This window comes from Pleurodeles waltl, chromosome 10 (genome assembly GCF_031143425.1).
Source record: "Pleurodeles waltl isolate 20211129_DDA chromosome 10, aPleWal1.hap1.20221129, whole genome shotgun sequence".
Taxonomy (NCBI): domain Eukaryota; kingdom Metazoa; phylum Chordata; class Amphibia; order Caudata; family Salamandridae; genus Pleurodeles; species Pleurodeles waltl.
In genome coordinates this window covers 324,717,820-324,744,355 of record NC_090449.1, presented here as the reverse complement: position 1 = coordinate 324,744,355, position 26,536 = coordinate 324,717,820, and the positions used below count along the sequence as shown (strand labels likewise).

Here is a 26,536-nt window from a genome sequence, read left to right as displayed (position 1 = left end):
CACCCGAGTGTAGGTGAAGGGATAGTGGGCACCAGGGAGTGGAGATAATCGTGCCTGTTGTCCTAGATCTAGGTCCTCTGTACGACTCATATTCGTCAGTCTACTGCAGTTAAAGGGGTGTGAGGAGGGGGTCTGAAGATGGAGAAGGGGCCACCAATGACCCTCAAACTCTCCACTAGATCTCCCAGGCACTTGCTCCATCCAATGGCCACAATCCTCTTCTCCAAAAGAGGAAACTTCAACTTCATATGTTGCCTGCTTCTGAAACTCTTGCCTCACAGCGGAGCGAGTGTCAGTGGCCTTCCAGTGTCATTGGAGTTATCTTCAACAGGACATTGCGAGGTCTTGGAATCTACTTGTTACTTATGTCTTGGAGGTGTGGGAGATTCAAACAAAGAAGCAATGCTTCATCATGCAAGGGACTTCTGTCAATGACATGTCAATACTATTGTGACATTTGCCCAATATGTTGACAAGTGAGGGCAGTCTCAGAACATATTTGATTTCGGGTCCCTCATTCCACATTGTGGACAGGCTGCCTCGATCATGCAAAAGTATATGTATGGCTCAGTGTGAGGCATGCTCTGTGTAAAATGAAATAGTTAATTTAAAGCAGGCATTGCAGGATATTTTTGGGATCCTATTTTAAGTGTTCAACCAAACTTTCTTGAACAGGTGCTACCAAATCCTCCTGTTTTGCTTTTCATGTGTCTAATGGTAGGAACATACTGCCACAAACTACTATATATAGGGAAGCAACTGCCTTTGTGCCCACAGATATGGACAGATTCCAGACAGCAACTTGAGCCTTTGGTTTCATTAGGCCAGACCTCCTGTGTTTTCAGACTGCCATCATGACCACTAAGGAATAGGAAGTGACCTTGGGGCAATCTACATACCTCCAGAAAAGTGTTGAATGGTAGGAGTTTGTCTGTTCTAATAAGTATCTAAATAAGCCCCCTACCTTTGTTACCCTTGATTCCATCCATGTTGTCATCCACTTCCAACTACCGGTCAGTAATTTCAAGGGTAGATCAGGTAACTGTGGGGCCTGCCTCTTTTCTGTAGGCAACAGTTCCAACACCTATATTGGACTCCAAATTCCTGTTTCTCCCTTTACAGCCTATTCCCAGAAGGAATCCCTGAACGCTGCAGTGGCATTGTAATTTGGAAAGGGCCACTCTCCTTCAAACTGATCCCCACCGGAAAGTTAGTCAATGTGTTCAGGTCTAAAGACTGCTGAAGGAACCCAGAGCGGTAACAGAAGAAATAATCTTGGGAGGGCCACCATCTTGAGTAGGGCTGCTCAACCCATCAAGAGTGGGAGCGTTTGCCAAAGTCTGTGCAGGACTTAAGTGATAAAAAGCACCTGTCCAATATTACCAGCCAGCTTGTCCTGTTGCTCATGATAAATTTTCATCCCCAGGTACTGGAGGCATCAGGGTTCCATCTGTGGGGGTCCCTGTGAATCCACAGGGGTACCATCAGTGCTTAATGGGAATCGCCTTGCTTTTTACCAGTTAACCCATAAGCCTGAAAATGCACCAAAATCTTCCATCATCTTCTTGGCTCTCACCAAGTATGTGGTGATTCTTGAGGAAAAGTGGACGGTCATCTGCTTATAATAAGAGGGTGTGTCATTCCTATCCAAAGCTCCTGGAACCCCGCCATCAGTTCTAGCCAGGCTGGCCAGTGGATCCATGGCTATGACAAACAGCAGGGATGATAGCAGGCAGTCCTCCCTTGTTCTCCTGTCCACCCTGAATCCATTTGATATAACCTGTCAAGTGTGGACTCTGGCTGATGGGTTGGTGTAAAAAGTCACACCCATGCCAGGTAACCATCACCCAGTCCAATGAACCATTACACTACAGAGGTATTCTCATTTCAGGCTGTCAAATGCCTTCTGTCTACTGCCTCAGTCTCGTCATAGGTGGGGTCATCCATTATTGCCAAAATCCGACAAATATTGAATGCTGCATTTCCGCCTGGGATAAACCCCACTTGGTCAGGGTGAAACAGGTTAGTCATGTGTGGGAGTAGTGCCAGGGTTAAGATCCTGCGGAGGATCTTATCAAATTTCACAATTGATAGGGGTCTATAAGACCTAAGGTCATGTGCTGACTTCAGTTAGGGCACCACAAGTTCCTCCAATATGGATGTTGGGAGGACTCCTGCCTCCTTAGTTGCCAAATAAAGAGTGGCGAGCCAGTTCAGCCGAATGGGGCGTAGAACTCCATTGGGATAGTGTCCTTCCCAGGGTCTTGCCATGGGCCAAAATTTAGATTGCCCCTTAGCTCTTTGAACTTTTTCCACCACCCAGGATCTCCACCTTTTTCCTTTTTAGTGACTGAAGGTTCAGGGGGGTATCAGAAAAGGGATGCATTGCTGCTGCATCACATGGAGTGACCCTTATAGAGCTCCGTGTAATAGTGCATGAAGTGGTCATGGACCTCTTACAGTCTAAGTATTCATCATCCGGAGGGATTTCTACTATAGTCCAGCTTCTCCTGGTTGGGTTAGGCAGCCAGGCCAGAGGAGAGCCCATTTATACCATTCTGCATAGGCTCAGGACATATACTGTTTATAGTTGAAGCATCAGAGCCGTTCAGAGTCGCCACTTGTTCCTTTGCCTCTAAAAGGAGGAGTTGGGGGTGGAGGGTGTTAAGAGAAGAGATAGGGTGGGGCCCAAGAAATAGCAATAATCCTGTATTAATGGATGCATGTGCTGCCAGGAGTCTGTGGGGGGGCCACTGTTTGCCAGTTAGCGAAATGCCGTGCTCCAGTCACAGGCCAGTCAAGCAACAGAAAGGATTTGTTTAGCTTAGGATTGGCTACACAGTTACTCTTCCCTGATCAAGACAGATTACAAGTCTGTGTGGAATGCCCTTCTAAGTTGTACTGCATCAAAAAAAAAAAAAAAATTCTGCAGTTGCTGCTACACAGCAAACTGTACATCTAGTGGCAATAAGTGCAAACACCCCTCCCCCCCCCACAGAATTTTCACCCAGCATCACCCCAGCTCCAGCCCAAGTCACCTAGAGAAGGTCTAGGGACATCTCGTTTGCCCAGACAGTCCCCTTTCTTCAAGGGTCTCAGAGGTTCATTCATTTGACTGCCTGCCCCTCCACACGCCCATCATACCCACCATATAGTCCCTCAATTTTACATTTTCTGTGACCTGTACATTTAACCGACCCATCACATGCAATCATTCACAACCTCTGCAAGGGGGGGGGGGGGGCTGCATGGTAAAAGGCAAATTGTTCCCTGGCAGCACAAACCCTTAAAGCTGTCCAACTCACTGCAAGCCCAGTTTGTTAATTGTATATACCTTCTAGACATACTCTTAGTCCCACTGTTCCACTACAAACGCATTGGTACCTTGCTCCTTTTGGTACTTCTGTATTAGTGGCCCGTTTTAGATCCGATCTACACCATATCACTCTGCTGTGTCAATTCCTAAACAATTTAATTTTATGGCAAAACTAAAGCTGTAAATGTGCACAATCTTGTATCCAGTCACAGATTAACTAAAAAGTTAAGTGTCCTGGACACACTTGGGCTTCATTTTCATATCCATGTTATTCCCAGTCTCCATTTCACTGGTTACGGAGCAGTATCCTGCGAGGGACAGTCACTGGTCAGTTTAATCAGTCAAACGTTTAGCAATTTATTCTCACTTGACTCTTCTCCTCCTAGGGGTACGGAGAAGAAACACAATCCGGGCTAGTCTAGGAGGGGCACTGGGTTAGCCATTCAAATGTAGTAACATACAATAACTCAGTCAGTCAGTGCTCAGCAACTGTCCAGATAGTGTTTCATCTGCAGAAACGGGTCTTATCATGCAATAACTAAACAATTAGTTAAATAGGAATCATGTTCTAGGGCCGCCATACAACTTCAAAGAGCTGACACCGACGTGTTCTTAATTGTATGAACACTGATCTTCAATTAATGTGCTACAAGGGTTAGTCATGTACTAGGTAACATCAAGCTCATTAATGGCAAACCCATACGGAGTTGTTTTAGGTTCAGCTTAGCAGCGCACAAGCGCTGCTTTACCAACGTGTTGGTATGTATCTGGGCTTTTAACCACGCCTACCGCACACTCACCACTACCTGTCGTTAATGGGCTTTCCCTGCAAAAATCATTTATTTTCATTGGTGAATGCTTTAAGTTTGTCCCTCCTCGGGGTGGTTTAGTTACTGCCATGGATATCGCCCCGTTACAGGTAATTGCACTTTTGCCAATACGTTTGACTGCGAGCAAACCTTTTTCCTCTTGTGCACCGCTTAAAGCTGATGCTATGGCACTTGAGTCCGCTCACTAATGTGAAAGTGTATTACTTTTCCTTTTCAGTATGTGGAAAGAAAAGTCTGGTTAGGAGTTTACAATGCTAATAGCTGTAACTTGAGCAAATGAGACCCACTGCATTGCAAATGCTGGTCTCATTTAAGCTGTTCCCAGCAAATTCAAGTGATCTGTAATGGATTGTAGATACATGGCCTGCAATAAGGTAAAATCTTGTGACAACTTCGGAGTGTCTTTTCTTCCACTCTCCTCAATGCAATGGCAGCAATGCAACCCAAGCAGAGGGAGTGAAAGTAAATACAACAGACAAATCCTTCTGCTCTTGCCGCAGCCAAACAGCAGCTCTTCCTTGCTGGAAGAACAGCAAATTAAACTCACTGTCCAAAGGCAATGGGTGCAGGTGAAGTTGAGACAGCAGCTTTAACGAATTCTCTATGGTATTACTACCCCACTTGCTAATACATCACTTCACCCACTACCCCCTTCCACTCTTCAGATCTCACCTACAGCCAAGCTTTTGCGGTCTGTGCACAAGTAATACAATTGGCATTAGATGAATTTTGTAGATCATTGGTGGGCTTTGCCAATCTCATTTGCCGGCTTCTAATTCAATAGCTTTACTTTGTGTTTGTTCCCCTTCCCTGGATAACAGCTTCTTAAGCATGGTTTGTTCACTTAACAGCTTACAATATTTATTTTACTTTCAGTTCTCTGTAGCAGTGCATCAATTGCACCCTCATGACAGCAGAGGTTTTCCAGACGCCTGGAAGGGTACTATACTATTGCAACTCCAATCCTAGAAGACAGATTCCCCAGACGCTCAATTCAAGAAATTATATATTTATATACTTATTTTGCCCAGTTGAATGTTCTGGCCGAAATATAGGCTATACTGAAAGGGTAAACTTAAAGCCAACATGGCCACCATGAAACAACACATATGCATGTATGGCAACACATGCATGATTTCTCAGATTTCTGTTCAACTTCAGCAGCAAGCATTTGTTAAAAGAAGCTTACCTAAAACCTTTAAAAAAAAAAAATATATATATAAAAAAAATATAAAGGACACCACCCCCCCCCCCCCTCCCCACCACAAGGCCCTATAGGTACTGTCAAGGTTTTAGACGAGTTACTTTATTACATGACTAAGAGGAAGAGCAGAGCAATTACATTAAACCGAGCAGGTGTATGTTCAGTTGCAGTTTAAATTCCACAGTACAAAATGTTTGCTGGGCCAGAGTGGTGTGTCAAGCAGGTCAACCTCACACATTCAAAAAATGATTGATCTGCCTTCAGAAGGAGAAAGAGAAGGAAATTAAGCATCAGTTAAAAACTCGACTTAATCTCACAGCAATGAAGACAGCTTATTAAGCACCAGGAGCTCAGTCCTTTTCCCAGAGCTACTCCAATGCCTCAAAAACTTATGAAGCATCTGTGTATAAAGTAGAATGGTCATGAATTCGTTCACAGGGATATCAGCACAGAGCTTGTAACATACATCTACTACACTCACAGAAATATTAAATTCTGCTCCAATACAAGTGTTAAACCAGGTAATTTTATGACCCCCTCAGAAACGGATGTGTTAAGAACTCAAACTGAAAAAAGGTATAGCATTAAAGTAGCAGAAAACTCAATCCCTCCCAGTTCACAGGCGTAGACCTAGATGCATACAAGTAAGATCTAAACAGAGATTTGCTTGGAGGACTTCTAGGCAAGTAAAATCCTGAGGGGTAGATCAATGGAATCAAAATTAACCAGCACCAACCCTAAGGATAAAAGACTAACTTGACAAGGAAACCCAACATGCTGGCCAAGAACGAAGCTGTACCCACTTAAAAGGGTAATAGTCCAGATGAAAAACCTGCCAAGGAGTTTGCAACGATTGCATCCAAAGGAGTGTCTCCTCTCCTCCCCCTCTGCACAAAGGAAAACCCCAAACTGGACATTACAACTGTGATTGACCGTTTCAAGCTAAGCTTAAATGGCTACCAAGAGAAAACTGAAAATCATGCACCCTTCAAACAGGGAATCTCAGCTTTTGAGGTAGCCCTAGTACAGATAGCGACTGGTATGAGAAATGTGCCAGTGATGTCTGATGACATCCTATCAGACCATATTCGATCCTACCAGAGGTTATATATCTCACTGCTTGCATACCATCACAGGATCTACACTGCCTTGTCAGTTGAGAAGAAAAAATAAAATAAAAAAAATGTCTGAGTGATGGCAAAGAAGCATGCTTTGAAGATTAAGGCCACCAAAGAGGTCACATGGTTTAACTATTGTTTAGCCCTAGAGAAGCTTTAACATGTTCTCCAAGTAAGTCACGAAGTACAAGTAACGCCTCATTTAGACAGGTTTCTATAAACACCAAAGTATCAACCCACCCGGCCCTCTAAGAGTTGCAATTGCTCTCTACACATCACATTTACGCAGGGTCTGTCAGACATGAAACCAGCAGTGAGCTCATTAATTTCAAATGACAGATTTTTCCCAGTTTACGTCCACCCTCACAAATGCAATTACAAATTATATTTGCAAGGTAATCCGACGTACACAATACTTACTTGAATAACGAGATGGTGGACGTGAGGGAGTTTGCAATGAGGACTGCAACTACTAGACCATAAATGGCAATGATACCAGCCATGACAACAGGGATAATAGATTTCATGATCAATTCCGGCCTCATGACAGACATGGCTGCAATCCCTGTGCCACTCTTTGCTGTGCCATAAGCAGCTCCCAGGGCTGTGGGGGGGGGGGGGGGGGGGGGGGAATGAAAAAAAACATCCATTAGATTGATCAGCAATAAATTGAAAATGTTAGTACACCCTGCCAGTGTAATCAATTGACTGCACAAATTGCAGTACATTTTATTTAAAACAAATGAAACAATACATTAAAACTTGGTGGCAGAGGGGTAAATGGGGTGGGGGTTGGGAGACGATCTGCAAATACAAGAAGGCATTTTTGCAACAGCTAGGTTTGCTGCTGGAATAGTTATAACCACTATCACACCATTTTGAAGAAGCCACAAGACTACTGCTCCCTCAATAGCAGATCAGGTGGGCTAATAGTTAACCATAGTAAACAAGCAGATGAAACATTCAACACAAATGTTCCAGGCGTGGAACCTACAGCCTAATCGTGAATTGACAAGGTAACAGAATCAGCGTGTACTTAACATACAAACATTCTTGAGATAGTCACTTGGCAATTGGTGTGAGGAGAGTCAGTGCTCCCCTGCCCACAAACAGTTGAGGTACTACCTTGTTTTAACATTCTACCCACAGACAAATCAACATGGGAGGAAGATAAAGTTCCTGGCTGTGGGACCGATGTTGAACAACCTCAGAGTCATGCTAGGAGTGCCATTGATTCTGAAGTGGGGACAGCATGAGGGCATGTGTTATTTGACAAGCCATGTTTGCCTGGTCTTGGGTTGCCATTCTCGACATGGGAGGCATTTGAGGAACATGCTGAATCTGCTTCAATACTGGTGGTATATGCATGTGGTGGTGGAAGTAAGGCCACTTAACCCTGCTCAGGTGTGAAAGCTAGAGTTCATCCAATTAATGAAATCTGAACTGAAACTTCCAGCCATTAAGCATGTTACAATTATATTCTAGGCCATAGCTACTCATTAGGAATATGCAGTATTTATTGGTGCTGCCAGGCACAATGACTTCATAAGTAGTGCTTAGTGAGTGCTCAATAATGTTCACTACTAGCAAGGCTCGAAAAATCTGCTTGACCACTCGCTATGGCCAGTCATTTTTTATTAGGTTGATCCATTTTTAGAAACTAATTCACCCTTCTGGCAGTGGACAAACAGGTGCTCTGTTCAGAGAGAAACAGGCTTTGCAATTAGGATGCCTTTAAATCCTACTCTTGTCACATTTGCTCTGTGCTTAGAGACAGGTTAACTCAGTTTGTAATCTTCCAATGCAAATACTTTTCCTTGTGACTTCAGAGTTCCAGGATTTTGTAAGGTAAACTGTTTGAAATGAAAGGGTGTGTGTGGTCTTTGCCAACACATTTATAAAACCAAGTCAACAAACATTTCAAAATATATTTCAGTAGCTGTGAAAGACCATTGTTTAGTACTTGTGTGATGAAAAAATATTTTAAAAGGAAGAAAAAGTCAGAACATTACTTGGTGATCTGCAAATGAAATATTTTTTCTGCAACCTAATTCACAGATTGTTAATACACTATACAGTTTTATCAGTAAAGCTGCAAGTTAGTGGGAAGGTTTTGGGACATTTCTTGGAAATTTACTAATGACAGTGTGCTACCACATCATGCTTTAGTAATATACTTATTAAAAGTGAGCGTGTAAACAGACTGCGAAACACCCCTGCCCTGATGGCACAGCTATTAGTAAACTAAGGGGCAAGTCAGGCACGGATCATGTGTATCCTATATGTGGGCTAGATCTATTATTCGTGGAGCAAGCATTTAGTGTATTCAAACAAGGACTTTTCCTTTTTACAGCAGAAATGCTAAATTTGCATAGTTGAAGGTGCACTCATGTGAGAATGAAGAAAAAAAAAAAAAAAGGAGACTGGAATACAATATATTTTCCATAGGATCACACAATTTGAGACCTGTTTCCAGGGCAAGTGCATTAGTTAGGTCGAGTTGATCGTTTAAGCTACTCAACCTACAGGTGTCGTAACATTTATTATCGAGCCCTGATTAGGTCTCCTGCCTTTAGTGTTTCTCTTCCAGAAAAATGCAATCTCTCCAGCAGTGTAGAAAGCAATACTTGACATATTCCTTTGTTAATTTTATGTTGAGCGTTTATGTTTCCAGACGCACCTTAAACAAGATAGGGAAATTAAGTCTATTCTCAAGCCTCTGCACGAGTCTTAAGACCAACACAGTTCAAGTTCCACACCATGCATAGGACTTGAGGGTGTGACGAAAAGCACCTTACTTTCCTCAACAGGAGGAGTAGGGTGCTGTTTGGGGTGGTTGGTAGGAGCGCGGGGGTTATGCAAGGCTTATTCTGTAACACCATCTCATTTTAACTGAAGAGTTCGGATGTCCCTGCAGGCAATGAGCTCTATACTGCTTGGATACTACCTAGAAGACAAGTAGCTATAGATGCACTAGAGATGTAAATTCCATAGGACTGCATCAAAACCCAGAACCGGATTTTTATTTAAAAAAAAAATAACACCCCTAAAATTATACTTTGTTCGGTCTTTGGACGGTTGCTCAGGCAGCTTTGAAACAATATTCAGATAAAAAAGGAATAGAAGCATAACTGGAAATTGTTAAGAGGCAGTGGGCCCATTTGAAGTTACACTGGTGAAAAGCTTTTCTACAGTCAGTCTATAGGGCTTTTTTTTTTTTAAGTGTATTTACAAATTTAATAAGGTCAAAGAAAATCCCTACTGTGGAATTCAGTTAACTTCATTAATTGTTCTATAGAGTTCAGAACACAACCAGGACTGGGTTGTAAGCAGAAGCTGATACGTAGCCCTTTTCTGATCAGCTCAGGAGATGTGGGAAAGTCATCAAGAAGCATTTGCACAAGAGTTTTGAGAAAGGAGGTCAGAGTCAGACTCAGCAGTGTCTAACGACAGACTAACATGCTCATCTTTCAAAGTTTGCCATGACCCAAAGGGGATTGACAGAGCCCTTTGAGCATGCCAGGATAAGGTTGAAGTTTCTGGCCCCCCTAGCTAAAATACTTGAATTGGCTCTGCACACCCCACCCCCATTCCCACCCAAATTAACCCAGGAATACTAGCAAGATGGACCCAATGAGCTATCTGTCTCTTCTGCAACGCTAATTGTGCCCTTACCTCTGAAGGGAGGAAATAAGTTGTCACAAATCGAACTGCAGCTGGTGGAATTGGCTACCGCTGAAACTGGTCCTGAAGCAGTGGTTGGCTATTGCTTTGGCAAGGATCATGGCAAGTATGTGAACACCTTGCCATCTCTTGACAAAGCACAATCTTCAATAAATAAATTAAAAAAATAAAAATAAGAAAAAAGGCACTAAACCCCCTTTTTGCTAGGGTCAGTTGCGGCAGATGATGTCTGACCAGATGCTTCACCAGCAAGCTTAAACATGGTTTCATGTACAGGCATAGAGGCTGTCAGGATCCAACCCAAGCAGGCTCTTTCCACCTCACGATCCAGAGGTTTGAGTGAGATTCCCCAGAGGTGTCAAGCGTAACCACACACCACTCTTCAATAGACAGGTAGTGATTATTCCTCTTGCAGATCTCCCACTGGGGCAGACTGTCATTCTGTTAACAACTGGGCATTCATTTCAAACTGGGTACTGGAGATGGTTCAAGGTTATCATACAGAACTCTCCGAAACCCACAATCAAATCCCCCACAACAGTTTGGGCTTTCATAGACTCTCTTGACAAAGCAAGCAAATACCTCAACTTCCCATTATCCAGAGGGCTTCTGCAGCAATGTCTTTCTGGTTCAGAAAGAAGGCAGAGGTCAGAGACTAGTTCAACTTCCAGGATTTCAACCTGTGGGTTATCTACTGTAATTTCAAGATGGAAGGTATCAATTTGCTTCATAACTTACTTCAAGAGCAAGATTGGATGTTACACCTAGATTTGAAAAAAGCTCATTGGTTCCTATTTTTCCTCCCGGCACAGGTTATCTACAGTTTCAGTGGCGGAATCATTTGCACAAATATCTAACCCTGCCTTTCGGGCTTTTGTCAGTGCCTTGGGCATTCACAAAGCTCACGAGACCAGTAATCGAGCACCTAGAGATAGGAGCTTGCATGACTTTCATCCTAGATGACATGATTGATGGAACAAGACATGCCTTCTGTTGATGCATCTGTCATGGGTAGTGTGTCCCTGCCTAGGGTTTCTTCTCCACTCAAAAGTGTAATCCACTGAGAACATTTAAGTAGACTGTCCAAACAGATAGTGTGATATCCCTAGCACACTCATGGGTCTGTTAGCTTCTATTACAACAATCTTTCCTAGTCCGTAACACTAAGGGGCTCTTCAAAAGGTTTAAAAAATAAAAAATAAAAAAAATAATAACACTTATCTCCAGAAAGGTTTCTCTTACAAGTCAGGTTCTTGGTGCGCAGGAAGAGATCCAGAGGTGGCTCCTCCATATGGATGCTTGGAATGGCAAGGCCGTTTTCGGGGCAGCCCCAGCCTTCACTATAGAATCGGGCACCAACTACTAGGGTTGGGGAGCACGGTGCAGGGCCTTTCTAAAGGAGGTTGATGGTCCTCAGAAGAATTAGGGCTGCACATAAGTGGTCTGGAACTTTTGTCCGAGGAGTGGGGGTGTCTTTCTCCATAAAATCTTTCCTCCATGAAGAGCAATTGTTGCCTCTTGCTTCGGGTGGACAATGTGTCCACAGTCAGATACACCAATCCCTTATGGTGCACCAGTTTACGGATCTTATCTAACATTACAGAATTTGGCACTTCTGCCTCAGAAGATTACGATAATAGCAGAATATCTTCCCAGCAAGAACAAAGTTATAGACTGGAAGTCCAGGTTCCTGGTCAAGTACAGTGACTGGCAATGTAATCTGTGTCTATTCCAGAAGATAATATGCTCCCTGACTGAGATCTGAATCTCATCTTAACAGTCAACTCAGTTTTTCAGCTAGAGACCAGATCTGATGGCTCTTGGCACTGATCCCCTCCCTTTGCTCCGACTCCTAGGATTCCTGCTCAAGTCAGGCGACAGTTAGCATCCATAATTTTGGTTACCTCATTATAGAAGACAAGCTTGGATCCCAGTCCTTCTGGATAGGTTGCTTGCTCTTACCATACTTCTTCCAGTGTACCCACAGTTGCTCCTGGAACCCGAGGGCTCTCCACACCCTCATCTACTGCAGGGCCATCTGGTTTTCATGACTTGAGAACCAGGAAACATGGTCAGGTCAATGGCATTTCAGAGGCAGTCTCCACATTTATTCAAACTTGGGCTCCTTCCACTGACATACTATATTCTTTATCAGGGAAGAGACTGGTAGGTTAGTGCCTTCAAAGAGATGTGGATTCTTTGGGTTCAGACCTAAAAGATGTACTTAAGTTTCTGAATGTAGCATCTCTAGGTTATGTTACAGGGCAGTAAATAATTTCAGGTCTATGCCGTCTGCTGGTCATGATCATGAACACATTACACAAAGGGAGAGTAAATGGGAGCAAGAGGACCACACGCCGTACTCAACTCCCACAGACCCAATACTAAATCACAAATGAGAGTACGGGGGTTCTTGTAACGTAAGTAGGTCAATAGTGTATCTATTTTAACACTAGACCACTCGTATACCTCGATTAGAGGTGAAAAGTGGGTGAGCTGTGAAGTGGTGTATGGTCTGGGGGGGGGGGGGGGGGGGGGGGATTTTCCTTTACGGACTAGGTGGTCTCACACGCTATATAGTGTCATGCTTCATCATATGACCACCTAGCCCCACCCAGGTAGGACAGTGCCACCTGGGCAGACTCAACCTCACTGTTAAAGGAACAGGAGGGAGTGCGTAAATTAATTTAATTTCTGGAAAAAATGGGATCCAGCTATGCTAGGGAAATAAAAACACCTACTCAGATACCCGGGTAAATTTAATGGAGGGTTCTGTGTGGTGTAATTAAAAAGGAATGGGGAACCGGTGTGAGAGCAATGACTCACAAAGTCACCTATCTAAAAGGAGTAGCCGACATGTTTCTGCCCTTATAATTGAGCTGTGGAGGGTCTCTGGGCATTCATCAGGGCGTTGGATCCCTGTTGGTTGCTTCTTAAGCGCTGCAGAAATAATCACATCAGAAGAGGGGAAGGGCATACCTTAACCAAGGGATTACCTGGGGAGGACCTATAGTAAATGGAATAAAAACAGACCAAAAATAGTGAAAAGATAACACAGCAAACCACTACACACGTGACATAATTCATGCAGACCGCAGGAGTACTGGTTGCAAATTATCAATCGCAGTTGCATCAATGTTGGTTATGAAAGGCGCACAATAGGTAAGGGAAGACAATTTCTTACCCTGACACTTGAGGCTAGTGGCCTCTGGTATCCTGGAGAGGGAGAGTCCCCTTATAGTCAGACTCTAGGGTTCGAAGGAAAAGGCAGAAGGGAAGAACAATAATGAAAGTAGTTGGAGAAATACAGAGGAGAAGAAAAGGGGGTACTAAAGTGTGTGGAATGGAACGGGAGTGAAATAAGAGGGAGAAAACATGCTTGAGGGAGAAAAAAGTAGACAGCAGGAAGAAAAAAAGGGGGGTAAAATAACACAAATCAGAAGGAGGTGAAGATAAGTCAAGATAGTGGGGGTAGTAGTGGGAAAAATAGGAAAGAGGGGAAAAAAGGGGGGAAATAGGAAAAATAGGAAAAGAGGGGAAAAAGGGGGGCGGAGAAAAGGGAGAGAAGGAAGAAACGGAAGATAAAAGAAAGAGAAGAAAAAGAAAGAAAGAAAAAGAAAAATGGGGGAGGTAAATAGAAGAACAGAGGTCTCTTATCTGTGAATCCAACGTTGGCTGACTCACTGCATCAAAGGTGGGCGCTCTCTGTGCGCCTATACCGACCTCTCCTTCAGGACCGCTTGAATGAAGTGGCCTGGTAGCGAGTGGTAGATATAGTGGACTTAATTAGGATGGGATGCAGCTGCTGAAAATCACCGTTGCGGCCCGGGGTGGGCGGAACCGGAAGTGCTACGTGCTCCCTTCGTTGAGGTTACCGGCCCGAAGTGGATCGGCCAAGGCCCGGAAGTACCGGGGGCCGGACGTAGCAATGAGCGTTAGGGGAGCGCTGTGAAGAGACACTGCCCCAACGTTATGGTCCAGCGGGTCTCGGCTAGCCGCCGCGCTGGGTGGCCAAGCCTCAAGGGGACCCCTTGAGCCTGGCGGTGACGCTTGTCCCGCGTGTGTTGCCGGGAAACGTAGTTTCCCGGCAGCACTTTCGGCTGCCTGTGGGTGAATGAACCGGGAGGGGGGAGTGGTGAAAAGGGGAAAAAGGGGGGGGGGGGGGGAGAAAAGGAAGAAGGAAAAAAAAGGGGAAACAGGAGAAAAAAAGGGGAAGGGGAAAAAGCACAGAAAAGGAGGCATACAGGAGATAAAAAGAGGAAAACCAAGGCAGGGGGATAAAAAGGGGGAGGGGGAAGGGGGCAAGTGAGAGGGGTGGGTAATGGGGGGGGAAGAGGATGGGAGAGAAAAGGTATTGAAAGGAGGTGAGGAGAAAACAGGGAAAGCAAGGGGGGGGGGGGGACAAGAGTTGCACACAAGGAGATAGAGTTAGGAGGCTGGAGAGGGGGGGGAAGAGAAGGGGCTGGGAAGGCTCAACCGTGACAGAACAAGGAGAAGAAGACAATGTTGGACAGACAGTAGGAAAGGGAGTCGGAGGTAGCAAGAACATATGGAAAAAGAAAGAAGGGAAGAACGGAAGAGGAAGGAGGGGAAAATGGGGGGGTTCTAGGGTTGAAGAGAGAACCAAGGTATCTCATCATTTAATCCAACCGTGTCAGTGTGCAACCTCCAAATCCAGCGTTGCTCAGCCCTAAATAATTTCTCAGACATGTTAGGGGTCGAAGGAGAAAAATGTTCCAGGACCGTCCATAACGTCATCTGGGGAGTGATTTTTTTTGTAGGAAGTGGCTAGTGAGTTTTGTTGCATCTCGCTTGCACCTAATCGTGCTCCTGTGCTCAGATTCTGATGCTAACTTTTCTCGTGGTCATCCCCACATATTTGAGTAGGCAAGGGCATTTGATTAAATAGACTACGTTTTTGCTGTTACAATTCGTAAGTGATTTTAGCACCCATGGGGTTTTAAGGTCAAGGTTGATGGTGGTGGATTTTTGGGTAAAGGGGCAAACTCTGCAGTTGCCGCATGGATGGTGACCTGCAGGGGGGGCCATTTGCCAAAGTGTAGCCTGTGTGGGACGTCGTTTCTCCTTTGGTCTAGTGTGGACCACCATGTCGCGTATATTATTTGCTCTTATACGCGTGTAGTGGTGGTTCAAAGGGTAAGCCACCTGATGTCAGGATTTTCCAATTATCTCTTATGATCTTTTGGATTTCACTGGATAAGGGATTGAATGTGGTCACACAAACGATCTTGTCCAAACTTGGTTTAGGTGCATGGGGCTGTAGCAGCTGGTCCCTATTATTGTTGTGTGCTCTTTTTAGTGCCCTGCTGACCAAATGAGGGGGATAATCCTTTGTGTGTAGCTTAGTAGTTAGTCTGTGGTAATCGATCACGGATGAGCAGTTTCGTCTTAGCCGTAGGAACTGCCCGACCGGAAGGTTATCTCTTAGAGCTAGAGGGTGGAAGCTCTGATATTGTAACAAATTGTTGCAGTCCGTTGGTTTATAGTACACTTCCGTGGCTAACCCGCCGTCACGTTCATAGATGAGTAGGTCGAGGAAAGGTAACTTATTGTCACCTATGTTCATTGTGAAGGTTAGAAAAGGGTTGGCTCTGTTAAGCTAAACAGCGAACGCCTGGGCCTCTTCCTTACTCCCAGTCCATATTAGCAGTACATCGTCGATGTATCGCTTCCAGAGTTTGATCTGGTCACGGTAGGGGTTATCCTCATTCAGGACCGTTTGTCTTTCGAAGTGGTCAACGTATAGACATGCTAGACTTGGGGCGAATGTGCTACCCATCGATGTACCCTGTGTCTGCAAAAAGAAGCTATCTTCAAATTTAAAGTAGTTTCTGGTGAGAGCGAGGTGTGCTAAGTCTAGTATATAACCAGGGGGGGGGGGGGGGGGTTTGGGATTCACCCATATGTATTTCCAGCAGGTTGCTTATCACTTCCAGGGTGGCCTTTTGCGGGATGTTTGTGTATAGTGATTCCACGTAGAGGGTGATCAGGAGCTCCTTGGATTTGTCAAAGGCTATAGTTTCCAGTAAAAGGAGGACATGAGTGGTGTCCTTAAGATAGGTCGGGATTCTTTTGACTAACGGTTGTAGGAAGAAATCCACGAATTTTGACAAGGGCTCTAGTGCTGAGCCTAAACCGGAGACTATGGGTCTTCCGGGGGGAGGAATCTTCTCTTTATGTACTTTTGGTAAAATATAAAAGTACTTTTTGGGTTGGTCTGCATCAGGAACGATGCCTCATGGTCTGTGATCCAGTGGTTTTCTTTCCCTTTTGATACTAGGAAAGCAATTTCTTCTTGGACATCAGTTGTAGGATCACGTGCCAAATGTTTATAGTGTCTGGTATTCCCTAGTAGTCGCTCACACTCGTCTATATATTTTGTGTGGAAGAATCACTGTAGCCCCACCCTTATCTGCTGGTTTGATAATGATTAGGATCGGCTGTAAGGCCCTTCAGTGACTCTCTCGATTCTGCTCATATTGTGGAATATTTTGTTAGGTGCTTCAGTAAGCCCATTGATCTTAAGGGATACTGATTTCTCGAAAGCCAGCACCTCAGGGGGCATTTGCCCTGCTGGGGGACAGAAGGTGGACTTAGGACGTAGTCCTGTGTGGAAGTATCATGAACAGGCTAGTAAGCATCCTCTGGCGTGTAAGTTACTTGAAGGCATTCAGGTAGTTAACCCTCCGAAACTTAGATACTCAAATATGGGATGTCAATAATGGGCTGCCAGTATTTGAATCTTGGCCGACAATCCTGATTAGTCAATTAAACAGATTTCTGCCAAATTGGCAATGCTTCTTTGTTTGGTTTCCTGTAGAAGGGTGTCTGATGTCAAAGCCCCTGATCTAGCATGTAGGTTATTTTCTCCTGATGGAGTTTCCTTTATTATTTCTAACAGGACTAAGATTGTCTTAATCTATTGATTACCCAGCTTTTCCTCATAATGCTAAATTGTGTGGCAAGATGTTTGAAAGTGCATGGGGAACAGACTTTGTTCTGCAGGACTGATTCTCTTTGTCCTCTTATTGGCAATGTCTGCCACAACATTAGCCAGGTGGGTTCACTGGATCATGGTAGAAGATGGCACTGATTTATCAGCCTATGGCACGCCTTCTGCTAGTGGAGTGATTGTTTCCAAGGCAGTTGTACTTTGTTACAGATTCAAAGACATTTTACGAGCAACTGATTGGTCATCTGATTCCATGTTTAAAACTTTATTATAAACCTGTTGTGCATGCTTCTCCTATTGTAGGAGAAGGACGCAGCATACTCAGAGCCCCTGGTCCTGACAAAAGATTTTCTAGCACGTGCAACAAGAAATTGTAGATTCTAAAAATGACAAGGAGGATTATCCCACCCATTAAGACAAAGCACTGCTATGATAAAAATGGGTTGCTATTGATATGCACATCTTGATTACTGCAAATTACTGGCCCTTTTTGAAGGTAAAGAATGTTGGTTCTGATTTCATGTGTTCGTTCTTTCCCAGGAGCAGATGAGAAGCCAGGTTGAAACCTTCCAGAGTGCCTAAGTCTTTGGATAGTAGTGTTTCTACTGGTGGTTGGAAATCACTACCTCATGGATTATTTGATCCTATGGTTTGTAATTGTTGGTTCAAGTTGATATTTGAACTGTTTCACAGCAAAGAAACAAGGCTATCAGCATGGTTTCTTTACAGTTTTGTAGGTTGCACCTCTATTGGTGGACGACTATGATGCATGGCTCAAAGCCTCTTGGGATATGTGGTTTATGTTCACTGTTTGGCTGCTGTTTTTGGAGTAGTAAACATAGAAGGCATATTCCTAGTCTCCGTGTCCTTAATAGAATCAAATTCCTGTTGTACATGTTACGAAAGGTTTTATTGTTTCTTGCACTTGCTTGTATTCTGGTAGTTGATGGGGCAGGACGCACACAATTCTCAATTTCCAGTTCTTTAGTAATTTGCCAATCTTATTTAAACCCCTTGTTAAAGTAGAATAGGACACGGGCAATAGATAGCTCTGACAGGTGATCCCAGAGACACTAAGTGCCAAATGACAGCCAAGTTGTCCTAGCACTATATCAACATTTGTTAAGAATGTCCCTTGGACATCCAGTGTAGTACCATAACCACCCCATGTCCAATACTTCATGGAGCAATAAAAAAAAATAAAAAAAAAAACAAAACAAAAACAAAAAAAAAACACACACACACACACACACACACACACACACAATATGAACACCATGACTTGCACTGTCAATCGTCATAGCTTTTATGACCAGAGTGCTGCTTTAAGCAGGGAAAATAGCTGGAACAATTCATGATATTAAAGTACAGTGTGGCACAGAAGGTGTGTTGCAACCAAGAAGTTCAATTCAGGGGACAAATGCACCATGCCAGTAAGGATTTTGAAGAGTTTCAGGAGGAGTGAGTTCTACCTCAAACGTTGCCAGTGTTCAAACAGCTTCTGCTTCACAAGAAAATTGAGCTAGCCAATTAGATGAGCTTATGGTATGACAATATAGCACTTTTTGAATAAAGTTCAAATCAGATGGCACAAGGGAGTTAAACAGAGCTATTTTGTTTTCTACAAGCGCCTTCCACAAACCAGTGGCACAACCCTCCAAACTGACATCTGTACAAGTGTGTCCAGTGGGACTTGTCATTGAAGCAAAGCAAGCTTTAAAATGCTAGTCCATGTCCTACTTCTGATGGGACAAATACAAGTATGTAGGCTGGCACAGCATCATAAAACTACAAATATACAAAAGCCTTTTAATCTGATGTTTTTTTTGCTGCTACAGCAAATCTTAGCTCAAAAAATATTGTGTTGCATTTAGTTATCCTGTAAGTCCAAGTCTTTGACACAGACTGCAAATTAGCCAATCCATTCTCGATGATTGGCTGGTGTATATGACGGCTGGTCTAGGATCAGAACCTAGATCTGGGATCAAAGCCTGTCTCTTACCTAGGCTAGTCCTCTCCTAAGTCAGTAGATTTTCTTCATGCAATTCTGGCTACAGCTGAACTGGACCAGATTATTTAACTAGGCCCAAAATGTGTAACTATTACTACAAAAAAAAAACTAATAAGCTTCTCCTTGGCAAGCAATGTAATGCAGACATATGTGGCAATAAAAAATAAAAAAAAACAAGTATTGCTAAGTCATGATCGGATACCTTGATAAAGCAGGCCATCCTGGTGGGTTGCAGTCACAAAAACTCAATCCCTCAAATGTTTGAGTCAACAACTTGCCCATCTTTGAGAAATTTAGAAATGGATTGACAAGCAAATACCTTCAATATACACACACGACACTGGGATGATCTAACAGATGTTAGAAATTACTAATCAGAAAGTTAACTCTACCAGAAAGCTAAGAAATGGTCCGTTAACTGACCACATGCAGCCTATCAACTGGTCACATTCTTTCCTAAATCTCTTAAATAGCCTTCACCAAAATCCAGGTTTAGACCAAAAATGGATCACAGGCCGTAAATACAGCAATGCAAACAGACTTGCCTCAAAAACAGTTTCACAACTTCAATCCCAAAATGTGGAAGAATCAACAAACCACAAGAACAAACTAGCCAAGATGATAAAAAAAAAATGCCACCAGTGATACGAGGGGGGGGGGGGGGGAGATGCACAAACTCCCATTCACCCAGTATACCATGCAAGTTCTAATACTGTATCCAGGGCCACTGGAATTATACACTTCTGCAGCCACAGGTGTTTCTGCATAACTATAGATTTGTGGCATGCATCACAATCCAACTGCTGCGAAAACTGCAAATTAACCACCCAAAAAAAAAAAAGTTTCTTGTTCACAGACAAGTTACTACAAATGTTACAGCATGCTCATGTGGAAGCACATTGGCAAAGGTTACATCTTTCAGTTGCTTATTTCTGTATTTTGTTAAACTAGTAACAAGAAATCTTTGCCCACTACTACCATGTGTAAAGAAAACAAAATATGTAAGCAATACTATCAAAAAGTGCTGCATGACTTGCCTTTTCTTGCTGCAGAATTTAGACAGCTCTGCTTCATAATTTGTTTCTCCCCTTGCTACATAATTTCAGTGCCGTAGACTGTGCCCTACTTCTATGGCACCAACCTGTTGCCCATGACAGAAACTATTCTTAGACCATGTGAAATCAAAGTAGTATCAATGAGGCCTTAAATGGTTACAGTTTAGATCTCTTCCAATGAAGTGCAACTGGTCCACCCACAGCATTTCAATTAGGAAAAATGTGGGAACATAAGTGGTGAGACTTTGGCAATTAGCCTGAAGTGCGAGTTACTCTGTCCCAATATTAGGGGTGCGGCGTAGATATCCTACCAGACAAAATCGAGGGAGAAACAGCATAGAGTTTACCCATCCAGGCATTGCTTCCCCAGCACCAGTCTTGCTACCATCTGTAGCAGGCAAATCAGTGTTTTCCCACCCCTACCCCTTTCACTTTGCCCATGTCAAAACTGCACCTAAAAGTGCAAATAAGTGGAGAGGGCTGCATTAAGATTTAAAACGGTCATGTTAATGCTTTATTTTACTTTATTTTTGCACGTGGGAGCCTCACTCAGTTAAGGGACTAAGGGCCAGATGTAGCCAAGGTTTTTACCCACTCTGTCTATGGGAAAAAGTGTTCGTACATGTGGCCCTAAGTCAGTCAGTCGAGGTGTGCTTAATGCATGCTTGTCTGCCGTTTCATAGACCCTTGAAGGTAATTATCTGTATTAATGGTGTGATTCACTTAATTGAACAAGAATGAAGTAATTACCTTAAAGCAGCTAGACACTTGTTTACCCGATTAACAAGCATATAAGAAGGTATTTCCGTAATCATCAATCCAATGGGTAAATGTTAGTTGTATTAAGGCAGGAATACCCAAGGTTCACTATTTACCTGTGTACTCAGTTTCACTGCTAGATATAATTTGTGAGAGCCATCGGGTTCCTCTATTTAACTATAACCTGGGTGTTTCAGCTATCGACCGACACCGAATTTAGCTATTCCTGAGGGTTATAAGATTGCCAGTGACCAGCCTTCACATAGGGGAAGAAGTGTCCTTCGATATTTAGGGAAGGACTAGATTTTACTTGGCTCCAACAAAGCTGGAGGTTTTTTTTTTCAAGTAGCCACCAAGTTCCCTGTACGTTTTATTAGCATATCTCCCTCCTAAACTAGAAGGGGAATTGGTGAATGAATTTTACCAAAGGGCCAGTCAGTTATCCTTGTTATGGAAAACCTTTTAATCCTCAGATTAATGCTCCTATGAATGATGTGAACAGCCCCAAAAACATCTGTTTAAGTTATGAATTTGGATAGCCTACAGCAAAACATTTTCTCCTACTCACATGGGTCAAATTAAGTCTCCTGTTGATCTAGATAGTACAGATTGAAAAAAGTTGTCCTGGTACCCTGGCAACAGCCCTAGAGTGCGATTGAAGGAAATGAAATATTGAAGGTTTATTGAGGAGTTCAGATTCTTTGCATGAATTTAGCAACATTATAAAAGTCTGATCACCACATACATGCCAGGCATCTTGTCAACTTAAGCCTGGCGCTGCAGTACTAACAGTCGGGCTAGTAATGCTTGTATCATTTTGTTCAGCTTCACAGGAGAGCCAGTGAGGTGTACTATATGGCTCATAGCAAACACTAAGTCTGAAAGGTTTAGATCATTTAAGTATACCATAATATCACATGCTAATACTTTAGAACATTCCCCAAGGTCAAAATATTTTGTCTTGCAGTTTTATAGTTGTGGAAGTCTTAATTGTCTTGAATTTAATGTAGATGTGCAAGTTACTTCTGTTAAACAATCTTGTAACCCCATTTCCACTGCTCCCACTCCTTATACTCTCAAGTTATTAGGTTACTACTCTAATCAACTTTCCATCAAACACCAGATTAAACTGCCTTAATCAACCACTTTATTTCAACTTCAAGCTATTAAGAAACCCACCCCCCTCCCCCATTTCTCACTAAATATGTTCATGCTGATGTAGTTGCTACAATTATGTTACACAGAACTTAATTTACTATATTAGGTGTATCTCAATCCTCAACATAACCTTTTACATAGAATTCAAAATCTAGTACTGTTGCGAGTGGGTTGTGGAAATGTGACTTTCACATAACAGGACTGCTTTGAAGTGGTTGCCTGTAAAGAAAGGGTGGCCTTCAAACCCCTTTGCTTAAGGGATAACTGCCAGAAAAAGTTGCTAGTTAATAGTTTCAGTTGGCATCATCAGGGTACCTTCTCTCCAACTGTCACCTTTTGTTATCAGTGCCAACCATTAGGTAGTCTGGGTTCAGGGGTAGACCTTTGCCCTAGTTTGGACCTCGGTTAGGAAATAAATATAATCACTTAGTCCTTATTGATCATATAGGAAAGCATGAAATGGAAAAAAAAAAACTATTTAGTAATCAAAATTCACGTTTTAAATGCGGTTTCAAGATGGGCTGATTGGGTTTTAGCTGCAAGATGCTCACTTTTGGGTGAACATGCAGTCTTTACAAGTTTCCAAGGTGAAGGGGTATTCTAGGCCAGTAAAACTGTTTTCTTACTCGCCTTAAGGTAAATAAATATCTAACAATTAAAGCGCTTTCTGCCCAGATAAATGAACACATAAGCAATGTTTGAAGGTTTAAAAAAAAAAAAAAAAAACCTCGACTAAAGGAAGCTCTGAGAATTTTTAAACTTGAAACCCCTGCTGGTACTTGCAGAGGAAGGATTTCCGGGTGAAGGAGATAGATGCTCCTATCCTCTGCAATAGGGAGGAAACATGGAGCCTGCAAATGCTGGTGCTTCACATTAAAGCAGTTAAAGAAAACAATTCAATAATAACAGAAATTATTCAATATAATTGTGGGGGCAGGGGAGAAGTTGAAAGTGCTACAGTTGCGATTTCACAGATCCAGGTTTCTGTAAACGCAAAATAGAGAATGGAAGTTGAATCAACTACTGCTTAGCAACATGCAGGCATTTTTCATCCCTTCTCACATGAACATTCATTTCCTCCTCTAAATGTGAATTGAAAGATCAGACCAGCTCCAGATTGGAAAATTGCTTGCCATTACTTTACAAATGTTTCTGCCCAGTCACCAGGATACTTCTTAGACAGCGAGGTTCCAGGTACATCATTCGAGTGCCACAAAACAAAAATCAAGTACTAAAGCAAAGTGAAGTGACAGTTTAAAGTATTGCCCTCTTCGGCAGTTGCTGTCAATATCAATACATTGACAACTTTAAAGAGCCTTATTTCCAGAATAAGCTTTTTAAACACAACTAATCAATACTTGTCTGATTTCAATTACACCCAGTATGTTGATGACATTCTTTCAATAATGTCGATGTCATTCTCCCTCATAGCTACAGAATATAGTTAGTGGGATGTACATCAACTCAAATTGAATGGACTACCACATCCCCAAACAATTGGGACTAAACTAATTCACTTCCTTTCAATTAAGTTAACCAAATTTGAAGTGAAAAGTTAAAAATTAGAGAAGGATCAGTCATAGTGGATTTAATCAATTTTATAAAAGCTTAATTCCCAGATTGTAAAGTTGCTAACTAAAACCCCAAACTGCAAAACAAAAGGCATTTACAGTCACTGCCAAGACGCCCACATGTTCTTTAGCAATTTTCCTTTTGTAGCTAAAATGAGTACTATAAATGTATCTCCGACATGCTTGTGTATTCAGTCTTCTAAACTTAAATTAGTGGGCAAAGGTATGAGCATATTCCGACACTATCCCTTCGTAGCCAATACTATATTGGCCAGTTTCATAAACAAGCCAAGTGAATCCACTGACAATTCCGAAACATACAACAGGGGGAGAAAGAAAAAAAAAAAAACACCTCAGAATTTTTTTTACAATTAAACTGCCATTCAAATGTTCAAAGATGATGCACATTAAAAAGGTCATTACACACTGGGAGGGTTTCAGCCCATCTGAACACAGAAAACAGATAAATAGCCCCCATAAGCACTCCACATCTTAGTATCCCATGCACCTCTTTCCAACTATATTCTATTACCAAATTACTGTTACGTTTGTTGTAATTATTTCAGGGTCGAGTTTTATTTTGATTACCACTTTTCTCCATTATACAACTCTGCACAGAACCATGCACATACACTCGAGAATTCTGAACACCTGAAAAAAACAATGCTATGATTGAGCATATAGTAGCTGTCATGACGTACATGTTGCTTCATGCGAGACTACCAGTTTCTCTTTTTTTTTTTTTTTTTTTTTAAATACAAAGAAATTACAGAACAGGAACCTCGTCTGCATTTACCATACCATTCACTAATACTTCTGGAAGTTATTTACCACCAACATGTTTGTTGTGACAACATCCTAAACCATACACAAGTACTGCCATACCAAACGATCCAAGTATTCAACTTGTTTACTGAAAACACAAGAGGTTGTGAAAGAGTACTTGAAAGGAAAACCACCAAGCAAAATATTCTTTCACGAAATTACCACCTCCGTAAGAGATACTTTAGCATTATACAAGCGAACCCAGATGTATGATGAAACACGTGCGTTTCATGCATCCTTTAACGTGGTCTCAATGACTGCGTCTTTACCGAGCTTTCCTTTACAACTAATTTCGTTGTAAAAGCATGTTTGGTAGAAGAACATGCATGGTAAATTCTCCCCCTCCCTGCCCCCCCTTACACCAGATACCATATTTCACCCCACACAAGCCCTTAAAAACTGCTCCTTCCACCACCCTACCCTGTACCAAACAAGTAACCCTGTACTGACCTCAAAAATTACACCCCTCCTCCCCCCCGGGCCAGGTCCTAAAAACTACCCCAATCCCAAATCCTACACCACCCTGTCCTAAAAACTACCCGACTTCCCCCCCCACCCCGATTCTAAAACCTACCCGCACTGCCCTAAAACTACAACAAGCTCCCCCACCACCACAGAGTACAAATCACTTTAGAGTAGTTGCACACAGCATTTATTTCACTTTTATTAAAAGGCTACGAATGCATCAACAAGCACTTGCAAAGCCAACTGGTATGAGCTCAATGTATTAACAAATGTAGCATAGGTACACTGGATGGAAACTGAGGCAGGAAGGAGAGTGGACAGAGAAGGATCTAGTTGTAAAGTAGGTCAAATCAAACACGAGGAAGCTACACTGATGCAGCATGTAGAATTGGGTGAGATACGAAGACTACAGTCCTGGGCCGAGATATGATTGAGTCAATTCAGTCTATGTTCAAAGAAAGCTTTAGTGGTAGACCCAAAGCCCACTTTGTAGTCCATTAGCAATAGATTGTTTGGTAGCACACTTTCAAATTCCAGGCGTAAAGAATGAATTGTGGCTGTGCAGAGAGTCCACTCTGACACTGTACAGTGTACATGAATGCACATAAGGCAGTTATGCTTATCTCTCTACAGCATACAAGCAGCAACACCCTACTGAAGAGGCCGCACCTAATACTGCCACTGGGCATCAGGCAAGATAGATGTAAAAAACTATATCAAGTCATTGTTTAAGACACTGGTAAAATATGTACAGTACAACCCAAAAAGGAACACACAATCAAAAAAAAGCCTACTTTAACAATTTCAGTTCTGAACCTTAGAGCCAAGCGTAAAGGAAACTAATTTATAGTAGTTGGCATGCAAGAAACAAGGTTTCTAACAGAACATTACACTGTAGAAGCACATTAAACTTTCTAGTTGGACCGGTCAACTGATAGAGTTCCAGATCCCAGCAAACAAGTAAACGACCTACTTCATAATGGCACATTCCACATTGCAACCACTACCAGAAAGCAATGAATAGTAGTGTCACCAGTAACTTCCTGAAGCATAGTGAGGCTGTATAGTTTCAAGGGAAACACCGTTTCTTAAATTAACATTTTTCTGCTCAACCAAAATCCAACCATAAAATGGTTCCACTTCCTGTGGAGTCAGTCCTTTGTAATACAAAATTGCAGGGCAGTAGTGACAAGGTTAAACGCTAGTCCTTAACAAAAAAAAACAAAAAACAAAAAAACACACACACACACACACACACACACTAGCCTGCTAGTGTTTCAATTACCGACTTTGGAGAAAAAAAGAAAAAAAAAACACAAAAGCTATCTGGTGGGTTAAAATACTAAAATCATGCAAGCTTTTAGTACCTTTGTACTCGTATATTCTTGTTCCATCAAGAAACTACTTCTTAGCCATAAGGTTTATTAGAGTGACGTTGTGGGGTGGGGGTGGGGTTGTAGATTGTTCAGAAAGAAAAAAAAGCATTTGTCAGCGGTGTCTGAAAAAACGACCACCCACCTAATCTAGCTAGTAAGTAACTGAGGATCTAAGCTTTTAACAAGCGCAG

General features: G+C 42.6%; 1 protein-coding gene across 1 annotated transcript in view; it reads right to left on the bottom strand.

Annotated features, from left to right (window-relative positions):
- Positions 1-26,536, bottom strand: part of ATP6V0C (ATPase H+ transporting V0 subunit c) — a 33,342-nt gene that overhangs the window by 2,912 nt on the left and 3,894 nt on the right. Inside the window, exon 2 of the mRNA XM_069210514.1 lies at positions 6,889-7,072. Coding sequence (XP_069066615.1) covers positions 6,889-7,072 — 184 coding nt within the window. The remainder of the gene's footprint in view (positions 1-6,888; positions 7,073-26,536) is intronic.